This window comes from Ictalurus punctatus, chromosome 1 (genome assembly GCF_001660625.3).
Source record: "Ictalurus punctatus breed USDA103 chromosome 1, Coco_2.0, whole genome shotgun sequence".
Taxonomy (NCBI): domain Eukaryota; kingdom Metazoa; phylum Chordata; class Actinopteri; order Siluriformes; family Ictaluridae; genus Ictalurus; species Ictalurus punctatus.
Window position 1 is genome coordinate 22,565,809 of NC_030416.2, and position 13,710 is coordinate 22,579,518.

Genomic DNA, 13,710 nt, shown 5'->3' on the forward strand with positions numbered 1-13,710 from the left:
CGCCTCCGCATGTCTGACCAATGAGATGACGGCCCACATAATCGTCATAAGTGGGCAGCGCCACAAAAATCTGATAGAAAAAAACTAACATACTATTTAAGAAATAAGGTTTATTTGGCATTACGTTTAGCATTGCACATATGGTTTAATGCTTAACTATTTTACATTGTAAGTATTTAAATGCTCACTTTTATTTGTATTCTTTCTCGAAATACATAGCCTAGTATTTCTTCTATAATTTCATTATATATATATATATATATATATATATATATATATATATATATATATATATATATATATATATATATATATATATATATATAATTGAACTGTGGTAACTTGTGTTCATTATATAAAAAAAACAAGCAAAGGGGCCAGTATGCACAGCTTGAGTATGTGCAGTTTTTAAAAAGGTCAGAGATCTGTTCACGAAGCCAGTTTTGGTGGCTACCAGGTAAGTTCACGTTTAGTTTGAGCAAACTCTGGTTTTTCGGTCTCAACAAGGTGGATTAGGTTTTAAGCGAGTTTCATCGCCATGGTAATTTACACCACACGGATAACCTGCCCCGGAGCAGCTTTTATTATAGGTAAGGAAACTCAAACCCAATTTGACCAATCAGCTGCGAGCAAAGTGAGAGAACTGTGACGCATCAAAGTTAACCCTTTAGTGAATGTAGAGGTTGCTTCGCCGTTTGTGGAGCTCGGAACGCAGATAATAAAGCCACTTCCAAGGGAAAGAACTTTTAGGGACAGACGCAATCCCCAATCTTTTCCCTATGAGGAGAGAGATGGATTTTCAGCAGATGTTATAGTTCATCTTTATCGTCTTCTTGAGCCGCACGTTAAAAATCTGACACGCGGAAGCCACGCGCTCTTCCTGTACCGCAAACTCTACGTGCTGCTTTGCGGGTCTTTGCGAGTGGTACATATGTGCATGCGGTGGCATTATTCCTGTCCTAATAGAGTTTCACACACTGGTATTTATTTTATTAATATGTAATTAAAATAATTTACATATTAAATTACATGAAATGTCGGTTATAAGTTTTCAATCAGTTTATTCTTATTGTGATCCTGTAAAAGTAAACATTTACACAATCACCAGTGTTCCCGAGCTTTGGCAGCCGCAATGATCTTTCTTTATGTGGTTAAAGTAGGTATAAATTCCTCATGTTTCCGCATAATCATTTCTTACTAATCTTCAACCGGAAGTATGCACACCTGTTTGCTGCAAACGTCTGGCACACGCACGCTGAGGAAACTTGATTCAGGGTTAAAACCTGGCTTGACTGAGAAAGTTGATAACCAGCGTCATGAAAACTTCATTAATTAGATTTGTTTGGGTTTTGTCAACTCAGAGCTTACTCTGCAACTGAGTTTGTTCAACTCGCTTTGTGAAACAGGCCTCAGTTTATTACCATCAGATGGCGCCACATCTCAGGCCTAGCTAATAAAACGACTGTCTACCAAATGAAAGATGTGGAAGAACTTCTGTAACAATGCACATAAAAAAGAGAATCTGCTTCAAGAAACAGATTTGTGTATTGCAGACTGGTTACCATTTTCCTGAAGGAGGACAAAGTGTCTTGGTAAGCTGTTGGGCCAGAACATATCTAAATGTAGATGTCATTTTAGTCACTGCTTACTGAAACACTAGACAGTTGAACACTTTTGTGACTGAAGGTCCTGCCATCAATGCAACAATAATGAACATTCTGTCAAAGTTATTTAGATTTTTCCATCTTTATCCAAAAAACAATGACACTTGTGCATGTTTGGCATTTGTATACATGCCACAGAACATATTAGGATGTTTATTCATTCATATACAGTAATGTAGTAGTGAGGTGGGAATACACCCTGCATGCACCATGCACATACATAATAACACACATTCAAACCTGGGGGCAATTCAGTGTAGCCAATTTACCTATGGTATGTTTTTGCAAGGAAGGAGGTAATTGGCGAACCTGGAGAAAACTACACGGACATGAATTTAATTTGTGACCTGTCTGTACATATGATCTATGCTGCAGATTGACACTGAGTAATAAGTAGCTTTCCAAAGTCTTAAATTTTCAGCAATGACCAGATGGTGCCAGAAAGTCACAACTGACCAGCTGGCACATTCTCTTATCTAGGCTACAGAATATTATTATTATCGCTAATAAATGTAATATGAGGAAGATTATAAGAACATGTACAACACTGACTGTCTTTTGTAATAAAAACACATAAAAATCCACTGAAATATAATGACTGTTTTTCTTCACTACTACTATACTTAAGTAATCCTACTGTAACTCTGACATTGGAATTGGAGGGTTGTCTTAAAATATTAGCCATGCATGCCTACATGCAATTATTTGTGAACGTCTGCTATATATTTAGCTTGTTTCTACATGACTAACCTGTTTGGGAAGTCGACTGTCTAGGCGTTCAACAGAGTAAACAGCAAGTAGTGTTTGTTGAGCAGTGTGACTTAGACTCATTCAGAGGCTTTGTAAATATCAAAATAATAAAAAGCCATACTACCTTAATAAAAATCTCTTAATATCTATTAAGTGATTCTTTGAGTTGGATATACTAAAATAAATGCCTAAAAATTCGACAGTTAATTTTGTCTAAAATTTACATCTATTATTTAAGTTTATTTCACACAAAAAAATTATCATTTGACTAACAAATTATTAATTTTTAAAGATATCCTTAATATTTTTGGTAAATTTCCATCAAAATATTTGAGAATGGAATATTTATACTGATCAGTTTCAAGAACTACAATTATTACTCATTCCTTATCAATATTCTTCATCTTTAACAACTTAAGAAATTGAGTAAGTGGACACAATGAACAATCACGCACAAAGACAGGGAAATCTGCTTTACATAGCAACAAGCAAGGAAACACCACGGGGAGAACCAACTAGAAGACTCCTTACAAATCCTGGTAAGTAGCCAGCTAGCAAAATTTAATGAAATATCGACTGTGTCTTCATGTATACACAACTATAGTGTGTAATTATCTGAAAACTGTCGCAGCCATGCTGTCATATCCCCGATAGAAAAGAGACGTCCGGCCAACTGCCACTTCACTAGTGATGTGTCATTCATGAACGAATCTTTAATATGACTTGGGAACAACGAGTTGTCTCAGAGAGTGATTCGTTCATTTTGGACCGCGCATGCGCTGCAATATCCCATAGGATATTATTCCCATAGGATCTGTACCGGAAGAGTCTTCGTTCGAGTCGGTCGTTCATCCAGTGAAACGGGATGAACGAACGACTCGAACCCGAAGACTCGAGAGATGAACTAATAATTTCTATTTCCGGGGAACAGACGTGATAAATGTGAGGTGAGAAAAGAAAGAACGACTCGGATCAGGAGGTGAGATGAACTAACAAGACTGCGTAGCCTGAAGACCTAATGCTAAGCAATTAATTAATCATTTCTGTTTCTCATAAATCGGCCTTGGTTGCATAAGCCTATAGTTTATTTTATAGTTTATTAACTACTAGATGTGTTGGGAACTTTAACATGTAACATTTTAATTATATTCTGCTGAAATGAACGAAATGACTCGAAAAAAAGATTCGTTCATTTTGCTGAACGAGATTCAAAGATCCGATTCAGTAAAATGATCAGAACTTCCTATCACTACACTTCACACAGAGTCAAAGGTAAGCAAAAATGTATGTTTTGTTCGTCGCTTTAATATGGTGGTTAGCACGTTTCATGTTAAATATCATTTTACAGTTGTAATGTTTTATATTTTTAAGCTTTTATAACGTTCCAGCTTCATAATTTTCAAATTTATCGCTGTGAGCTAAAGCAGTAGGTAAGTCCGTGGTAAATTTTGGAACCGTTTTAATGATTTAAATTGGCGACTTTAACACCACATACGTAACATTTATGACTTTATAGCTTTATTATTTTCTAAACTTTAAGATAGTAAGGTCATTTCGAGTGGAAATGATCCACAAAACTCTTTCTCAAAAGCTCCATGAAGCCCGTGCACGGCTGCGAGATGGTGTATGGCCAGGGGCGTAGCAGCCTTTATAACTGGAGGGAGGCATGCCCCGCTCACATTTAGATAAATAATTACATTTGAATAAGTTATTATTATTATTATTATTATTATTATTATTATTATTATTAATGTAACCATTCGCGTAACACGAAGGCTTTAAGACCAAGCAGAAGCCCCTGCCAGCTGGTTGCTTCGGCAGGTAACGGAACTAATGCGCAAGCGGCAATCCCATTGACTAGCGCTCAGTTTGCGTTTTGATTTCAGCAAATTAGTCCGCGCGAATGCATACCACGTGATTAATATTTATGCGCCCAACGGCCTACCAGATATTAGCGTGACATACACTGGCCTGCTGACAATCTACCTGAGGGAAGACGTGAGCAAAAAGAGAAGTCTTCTTTGATAATTGTAAGTTAATATTGATAAATACTCACCGTCCACTTTATTAGGAACACCTGTAAATCTGCACATTCATGCAGTTATCTAATCAGCCAATCATCTGGCACAATGCATAAAATTATGCAGGTACAGGTCAAGAGCTTCAGTTGATGTTCACACGATCATCAGAATGGGGAAAAAGTGTGACTTTGATTGTGGCGTGGTTCTTGGTACCAGATGGGCTGGTTTGATTAGTTCAGAAATTGTTGATGTCCTGGATTTTTCATACACAAGTCTCTAGGGTTTACACAGAATTGGATGGATAAACAAAAAACACTGAGTGTGCGACAGTTCTAAGGGTAGAAACGCCTTGTTGATACGAGAGATCAGAGGAAAATGGCCAGGATGGCTTGAGCTGGCAGGAAGGATATAGTAGCTCATATATAAATCACTTTTTATAACCGTGTTGAGCAGAAAAGCATCTCAGCTTGCACAAATCATTGAACCTTGAGGAGGATGGGCTACAACCGTATAAGTTCACTTTGGGTTCCACTCCCGTCAGCCAAGAAAATACCATCATGGACACGGACTCATCAAAACTGGACAGTTGAAGATTAGAGCAGTGGTGGCTTGGATTACTGATCAGAAGGTCGGGGGTTCAAGCTCCAGCGATGCCTTAACCCTCTCTGCTCCAGGGGTGCTGTATCATGGCTGACCCTGCACTCTAACTGCAGCTTCCTAACAAGCTGAGGTGGGGGGATTTCACTATGCTGTAATGTATATGTGACTAATAAAGACTCATTATCAATGTAAGATTCGAGGAAGGAAAAAAAAAAAACGAGTTGGTGAGTCTGTGCCTATGATCACCCCAGAGTCTTGTTCTTGGATGACAGGGGTGGAAGCTGATGTGATATTCTACTGTTGTAGTTATGAGTTACTGTAGACTTCCTGGCAGCTAAGACCAGTGTGGTTATTCTCCTCTGATCTCGCTCATCAAGGTGTTTTAGCCTGAAAACCCTCCATTCACAAGATGTTTTTTGTTTTTCACACCATCCTGTGTAAACTCTAGAGACTGTTGTCTGTGTCTGTGTGTGTGTGTGTGTGTGTGTGTGAGAAAATCCCAGATCAGCAGTTTCTGAATACTCAAACCAGTCCATCTGATACCAATATCCATATCACGGTTAAAGTCACAGATCACACTGTTTCCTCATTCTGATGTTTGATGTGAACAATAACTGAAACTCTTGATCTGTATCTGCATGATCATGTATTACGCTGCTGCCACATGATTGGCTGATTAGATAACTGCATGAATGTGAAGGTGTACATGTGTTTCTACTAAGGTGGGTGAGTATAAAAGTGGTGAGTGTAGATAAATATTTTACATTATAGTACTTCCAGTGTGTATTTAATTTCAAACCTCATTATTGTTAGTCTTTTGAAATACAGTTTCACTGTGTAATTGATGGTTTGTTTGTTTTTTTTACTTTTAGGGAGGAACTCAACAGCCACATTACAGCACAGCAATGAATGGTAAAGGCTTTCACATGTATAACACTGATTCAAGTTTTCCACCTGTGTAAACCTTTGTATCTAACCAGACGAGATTTGTAAATGCATGGATGAAACATACATGGTGCAGAATAACACCCTCAAAACAGGTGCCAGGGGAAGTAAGACAAATGTTGCCTATGCACTTACTGATGCATATGAATTAGCCTACTGTTGGCATAAAAATATTTGTCACACACACACAGACCAAATACATATTTTTTTCTTTAAAATACTGCTTTTATTTTTATGAAAATGACATGTAAATGACATGACAAGGTCAGTGGACTTCTCACAAAATGCCATGTTAAAGGAATATTCAGAACCTTTGTTGGGAGTTTATAGGTACCATAAGAGTTACAGTGATTGGAATACTCCTGTGAAAAGATGATACTGTGTAATGGGTATGACTGTTTTTGAATTGTATTATTTTTATTGCAGGTTTGTGGGGAGCCCCTGTTGAAGATATAAAGGACTTACAGATGTTGGCCTTAACCTGTCAGCCTGCACATACGTCTACTACGGTCCTACCTACACCACACCATACTTCTCTGTGCCTTGTCTGGATGGCTGATTAGCACCAAGTTCTCTTCAGAATTAGATGTATTGAAACATATATATATTAAAAAAAGATAAAAGGGACATAAGCAACTGAATATTGCAAGAGCAAAGAACTTGCCTTACTTCAGAAATAAATGTTAATTGCAAAGGAAAACTGTTTATCCACTATATTTCTCTGTGCTCTATCTTCAAGGGTAAAATTTCTTTATGACGTGCCTACTGTGTGAGGTATAGTTTAAAAATCCGGTCAACTACTAATACTAATGTTGTCCACAATTGTATCTCTTTCTTTTATGGAACACAAAGGGAGACAGTATATATGCTCACTCACCATTTATTTATTTTTAAAGATGCAGCGATAGAGGATTGTGACTGAGGGTATCAGTCTCTTCTGTTGTTCTGACTTGCATCTCCTTTTGTGTTCCACTGAAGAGAAGTCATACAGGTTCAATTCAACTCGGTGTTTTTGTAGCGTGGACATCGTTACAAATGTCATTTGCAAAGTAAGCCAGGTTGAATTTAGACTTAATCTCATGTTATACCTGTGAAATTTGACAAACATTTCAGTAAAGTGTTAGTGTATATAGTTGCTTTATGTTTATCATTTGGTTTCATTACATCAGGGGTGTCCAATCTTATCCGGAAAGGGCTGGTGTGTGTGCAGGTTTTCATTCCAGCTGAGCAGAAGCCACACCTGTCTATTGCAAGCCAAGCTCAACTGATTAAATAGGTGGAATAAGGTGTGGCTCCAGATAGGTTGGAATGAAAACCTGCACCCACACTGGCCCTTTCTGGATAAGATTGGACACCCCTGCATTAGATATAGTGACCTCAAGTAAAGTACGCCTATAATAAAGGGTAAATAACATTTAAAAATGTAATTTTCAGTTGTAAATATGTTCCAAATATAGTTATTCAGATCTGCTTAATTTTTTTATTTATTTTTTTTTACATATATTTCGATGAAAAATGTTTCACTAAAAAAAAAATTAGTACATCATAGTTTAAGTTTTTAGAGTGTATCTGTCTATTGAATCCATTTGAGAAAACTCATTCTGCAACTTTTATAGTGTACCCAAGCTTTCTAGAAAAAACACATTTATATTCAACATCGAGGATAAGTTAAAGAATGCATAAGTTTATTGAAAAAAGAGCCAAAGCATTCGCTGTTTTACAGTACAACCGAAAGCTGACATTTTTATGACAACCAAGATTTTAAAATAATCTTGTTAAGCAGATCTTCATGAGAATCCACAAACAGAAGGCAAGATAGTGCAGATGTACAAATGTGGCTCACACCAAAACAAAGAGTCTAGCCATACCTTTTCTGTCAAGTCCAAGGTAGGAAGTTGCAGTGCAGAGACAAACCTAACAGCCAATATGAGATGAAGTATCCCAGAATGCAGTGGGTGGGAAAGGAGCAAGTCCTCCATCGCATCAGGAGCTGAGTGATAGGGTTGTTAATGCACATTAAGGAAAAATGATAAATGTTTTGTTCCAAGGTGTTCTGTCGCTGGCCGTAAGCCAAGTTTTTATCTTCTTTTAATAAGGGTTCACAGGAAAGAAGAAGGTGACCACTGATCCAATAGATAACAGGCGTAGATGAGGCTAGAAAACGTGTAAGCACCTAGTGGAAACATTTAAACGCAATGTTATGGTGCAAAAGTGTACTGCATTATGCTTATGTTTTTACTAATGAGGTAGATGGTACAGTACAAACATCACAATATTAAATAGCTACTTTAAAATATTATGATGCAGATATAATCTTTGGCCAGTAATAATGAATTAATGATTAAGATTATTACAGTGGTAACACTATAAAGATAGCATTTTTAAGCTATATAAGCCAATTATTATCTTTATATGTCTGTTTAGGAGAAACTTACCTGGACATGCATACAGAATATGCCAAATGTTAGCAACACAGAGCAGTGAATAATGTACACAAACACCTTTGGGCAGTAGAGGCCAGTTGGTGTTTTTCCTTCTTTCTTTTTCTTTCCAATCTCCCCCAGCCCGAGATGCAAACAAAATCGTGGATTAGCCATTATATACATGTATGATGCCAGGGCACTCAGTGTAGCAACTGGAAGTGCCAAGAGGAAGTTGGGTATCTGTTTTAACTGGAAATATCGGAGGAACCCGACATCCCAGTACACATCCTGAATGTAGGCGTAGAGCACTGGAACAGGTTTCATGCACCAGCTCGGTGCAGGTGCTGCTGCATCAGGAACTCTGTATCCTTTCTCCCTGGCCAGGTTGAGGAAAGCAGGAGAAATCTGCTCCTCAGTCAGAGATGGCAGGCAGAATGTGTAGTAGCCATAAAACTGGAAGAGGCAAAATGGTAGCACAATGACTGCAACATAAAGTAGTGATGAAAGCAAAAACTTCAGAGCTGCCCAGCTGTAGTGCCATCCGGATCCTTTGTTAAACACCTGAGTGAGACTCCGCTGCAGGGGCAGGTATACCAGAAAGCCAGCAGTCACAAGTCCGTTAGCACGTGCAGCAGTGGCGAGACTTAGAAGGAAGCATGCTCCAATTGTAAACCCCCTCTCCAATAAGTACAAACCACCAAAGGTGAGAAGTGCAAAAAGACTTTCTGAATAGCCTGCTAACATAAAAACATTGGCCGGTGTGAGGCAGTAGATAAGGCTTGAGATCAGGGCAAGCTTTCGGTCCTGTAAAACCAGGCGGCTTAGTCCATAAAGTGCCACTGTGCTCATCACAAAGAGCGTGCTATTAGCTATGGCCACCATCACGAGTAAACGTCCATGTACTGTCAGAAAGGGACACAGAGGCCACAGCAGGAGGGTCGCTACTGAACGCAGGACCAGTGGAAAGAGTGGGAAGAAAGCAAAGTTGTGCTCAAACAAGTAGCCATGCTCTGCTATGAAGAGAAAATGTTCAGCATCCCAGCGGCCCAAGCCACTAAAGAGCATCTCGATGGTGTGGTCCAAGATGAGCGGTTCCTCTGCCCGTGGAGGACTGAATGCATCTGCTTCATGATCAGGGATTAGGGCATTTAGCACAGCCTGTATGAGAGGAAGAGAAAGAATATGAATGTTTTCTCAATTGTATACGCCTCTGGAGCTCATGTGCAAGTACGAGTACGGTAAACGAGGTGTTTTCTGTTGATAAATGCCATAGTGTTCTGATTTTACACCCAAAACAACAACAACATTAAATGTCTAAAAACTACAAGATTTTTAAAAAAGTTAATCACTCAACACATACCGTAGGTATTACCTAGGTATTACCATCCTAAAGTGCTTAAGGTGGCTTTAATGCACCAAAACAAGAACCAAATAAATTTCTCACACACCTTACTGATCAAAACTACTGTCTGGTAGACAGTAAACACAATATAATATAATGTAATATATCATGGCAAGTCTTTTCCTTATAATAAGTTTTGCTGCTCCATTAAGCCCAGTCAAGCTTAATCAAACAACGCTGCATCAGTGGATGTATAACTTTATTTTGGTTTAGGACACTTTTTTAAATTAATTAATTAATTTTTAAAAACAACTTCGTGATACTATTTTCATTTGACATCTCTACATCACACCTCTAGCCAACACCTTTCCCACAAACCTCCGTTGGCTTCAGTGTGACAGGTAACCCTATAAAAGGCGGTCTCCATCTTCTGATGTACTCAATAAGCTAATAAACACAGAAGTTGAGAACAACATTGATGTCAGTACCGCTTTCTCTGTGCTCGTCCTACCTGTAAAATAAGCGCTAATACTCGCGTAAAAGCAGCAAACCGCACAATTATCTGCACATCTTTTTTCGCATGAATGCCTGAAATCAGCATAGTGCAGAAATTCTGTTCAGCATTCAGCAGCTCATTACTACACACCAAGTATCTATAGCGGCTAGTTGAGCTCTAATTATATTTGCGCCCCATGAGCGTTTTGTATTAGATCAAAATAGTCCTACAGTTTAACAATGCGGTTAATGTCATAAAGATACTAAGTGAGCGTAAAACAAATGTCTTAATCAAACTCTATTTATATATATATATATATATTTAAAAAAAAAAAATACAAACGAGAAAAAGTCCTGGATTGAATGGGCTGTACTTCCGGTGCATTAGAGAACCACGCTGTCAAAATAAAAGCGCTATTCTTTCAGCCTCAGGAAACAGCAATGAACTCGGGAGGGAGGGGAAAAGGGGAATATTTGACAGTATTGACACACAGACCTCACATTTTAGTTACTTTATTTAACTACAGTACGATACGGCGAACAAAAGGATTAGTGCAGACGAGGCATTATCTCAAATCAGTACCTGCAGCAAACACTGATATACTTACTGAACATTATTAGCAGTAATATCAAATGTCTGATACATTCTAAAATATGCACTGTAATAAAGTACAGTTTATGAGCTGAGAGGCATTTTCAAATATATATTTTTTAAAAAATCTAATAGTTATTTTTCCAATATTCTCAGTGATGTTCCTCCAAACTCTATTAGGAAAAATATCTCCATAAATAATGCAAAAGTTCAATAGTTATTGTGTAACCATTACCTGTGATGGTTGTTTCATAATAGACAGAATAAATCATTTTTGCTTATTATTCAATATAAAATATTAATATTAGGCATGTTCCTGTCGTCAACTCTTACTTTCAATACTTTAATCTTTCCTGAAATCTTGTTATTTTCAGGACGTGACGTCATTTTCATGCGAGGAATTCAATTGTAGAGTGCAAATAAGTGTCCCAGCCTTATTCTGTGTGAAGCTAACAAACATACATAAATGTGGAAGTATTTTGCGGCTAATATTCAAACTGCATCATTTGCAATCGCATTTCCTATTTGTGAGCGCATAAATTGTGACATAATTCAAATGAAAATGCAAATCTTGTATTGTTTGTGTACGAACGTACAGTGTCTGCCAAATTTCAAAAGGAAACGCAAAGTTTATTTGCAATTGAATTTCCCGTGTATTAGGCGTTATGACCCTGTTATATTGAAATAACAATAGAAATGACCCTATTCGCCATTTCATTTCCTCAGTGTGGCGTATGGAGCCTGCCAATATTCAAACGGAATCGCAAATCTCTTTGCTTTAGTATTTGCATTTCCCATCCCTTACACAAAAACTTGCCACCCAATGTTTGGGCTGGGAATGTGTTTGTATTGGGAAGTGACGTCACTCATAGTCGACCGCATTTTAGACTGGCTCGCAGTTACCGGATGTTGACTCTTATATTCCTCAAACAATAAACACACAGAAAGGTCAACATGTGTTGTCTTACTCTGGAGTGAAGCGACAACCAAGTACGACTGAATATATATTTTTTATTTTTTCTCCCGTTAAATTCCCCTGAAGGTAATCTCTCAGACACACAGCTGACCAGCGCTTTATAGTAATAAAGTCAGTAAGGCATCGTCTAAAAAGTGCATGACCTGGGCAACTGCGTAAGATTCTAGTCATCTACTTCACAGGATATCTAACGTATAGCAGTATTATGATACAGTATGGATACAGTATTGTTATTTTTATAGCATATATTTTATTAATAATTATTAATGATAGGCATTTTTAAATGTGATTACACAAACAATTGTTATATAAACATTATTGCAGAAAAAAATTAGCAATAAAAGCCACTTGTTTTTTAAATTATTATTTTATTTTATTTTACTTTACAGCATTTTGCTGTAGTTGCTAAGACACAAATTCCTAAAAACCCCATTCACTTACATTGAAGGAATGTTCAGAGCTTGGCTCCAACTGTCAAAACTCACACACACACCAGAGTGGACGTGGCCTGAAGCCTAAAAATATTGGGACAATGTCTAGCAACACCCTAGTAAATCACCTAGCAACACCTTAGCGACCGCCTAGCAACCGTATAACAGCTTGAATTAACCATATTTTAGCACCAGAACATTATACAGACTTATGGTTTGGCTCTCTTGCAGTCACTTGCATCATGGTAGCGACTGCCCGATGTCGAGTTTTACCACGGCAAGCACCACTCACATTTTCTTCAGGAAATGTACATGTCTAGTTGTTATTTCAATATGACAGGGTCATAACGCGTAACATACGGGAAATACAATTGCAAATAAGCTTTGCGTTTCCATTTGAAATTTGGCAGACACTGTACGTTCGTGTAAATGAAAATGCAAACAGTAATACACGATTTGCATTTTCATTGAAATTATGTCACAATTTATGCATCCACAAACAGGAAATGCAATTGCAAATACACTTTGAATATTGTCTGCAAAATACTTCCATACATAAAAGATACATAAACAATTCTCTCACCAAAAAAATTACCTCTCATTTGGAATATATAGAAGGATTTCATACACTTTGCTATATTAGTTAATTTGTAAAACTATATAATATATATATATATATATATATATATATATATATATATATATATATATATATATATATATATATATATATATAAAATAAAAGTTACATTGTGTACCTTAAGAAGAGCGCATAATTGTCTACTGAATTAATCATACTGTTTGAAGTCGCACTTATTACAGTTATTTATGCGAAATACAATTGCATGTAAATTTTGGATTCTATATCAAATAACTGCAAATGGCAATAACACGGTTCATAACTTCAATGTCTTTTGACAAAAATGGGCCAATATGTTTTTAATGCAAGTCAAACATATCCTCTTTCAAAAAAAAAAGAAAGAAAATTAAAAGAAAGGTTCATACATTCACATTAAAAAAATGCAACTTACTACATCAAAGTTATTTGAAAAAATGACCCTCCCTCTATTTGTATCATTTGCATGAGGTAGTCTGTTACTCTTGCTGTCATCTTTTCATTCATATATAACAAAGCAGCTATGATGAGCCTGAAAAATCACAAAGCACATAATGTAGATTTTCATATTGAAAAAAAGAGCTTTTAATTTTTGTATAAAAAGCTTTAATCTCATAAGGACCTATTTACCTGGAACTTTTGCCATGATATAAATCCACTTGGATGTATGCTTTGGTTACTTGCATTAGATTGTTGCCAACAGGAGCCAGCAGCACTGTTCATTGCCTGCTGCTTACCACATTTCACAACATGAAGCCATACATAAAAATGATTAAAAACAACAACAACAATAATTAATTGTTGCTGAATTGTGCTCTCAGAATGTTTGTATTGTTTCTAAAAACCTCACAAGCA

The 13,710-nt window shown here is 37.0% G+C and overlaps 1 protein-coding gene and 1 long non-coding RNA gene across 5 annotated transcripts; one reads left to right on the top strand and one right to left on the bottom strand.

Moving 5' to 3' along the window:
• Positions 1 to 3,189: 3,189 nt before the first annotated feature.
• Positions 3,190 to 7,115, top strand: LOC108272575 (uncharacterized). Its single transcript, XR_006982987.2, has 3 exons — positions 3,190 to 3,393; positions 5,908 to 5,947; positions 6,407 to 7,115. It is a non-coding gene; the product is annotated as an uncharacterized LOC108272575 (long non-coding RNA).
• On the bottom strand, positions 6,858 to 11,400 carry pigv (phosphatidylinositol glycan anchor biosynthesis, class V). Of its 4 annotated transcripts, XM_017481028.1 has the most exons (4): positions 10,257 to 10,577; positions 8,416 to 9,561; positions 7,849 to 8,153; positions 6,858 to 7,068 (listed from the first exon to the last, which is right to left on the bottom strand). In XM_017481028.1, the coding sequence occupies exons 1-3, from the start codon at positions 10,344 to 10,346 to the stop codon at positions 7,857 to 7,859; spliced, it is 1,533 nt and encodes a 510-aa protein (XP_017336517.1). In that variant the 5' UTR covers positions 10,347 to 10,577; the 3' UTR covers positions 6,858 to 7,068; positions 7,849 to 7,856. The 4 variants fall into 4 exon arrangements, with proteins under 4 accessions (XP_017336517.1, XP_017336530.1, XP_017336523.1 ...); XM_017481041.3 differs by lacking the exons at positions 6,858 to 7,068; positions 10,257 to 10,577 and adding an exon at positions 11,068 to 11,400 and having other exon boundaries at positions 7,645 to 8,153; XM_017481034.2 differs by lacking the exons at positions 6,858 to 7,068; positions 10,257 to 10,577 and adding an exon at positions 10,584 to 10,683 and having other exon boundaries at positions 7,645 to 8,153.
• Between the last annotated feature and the right edge of the window lie 2,310 nt (positions 11,401 to 13,710).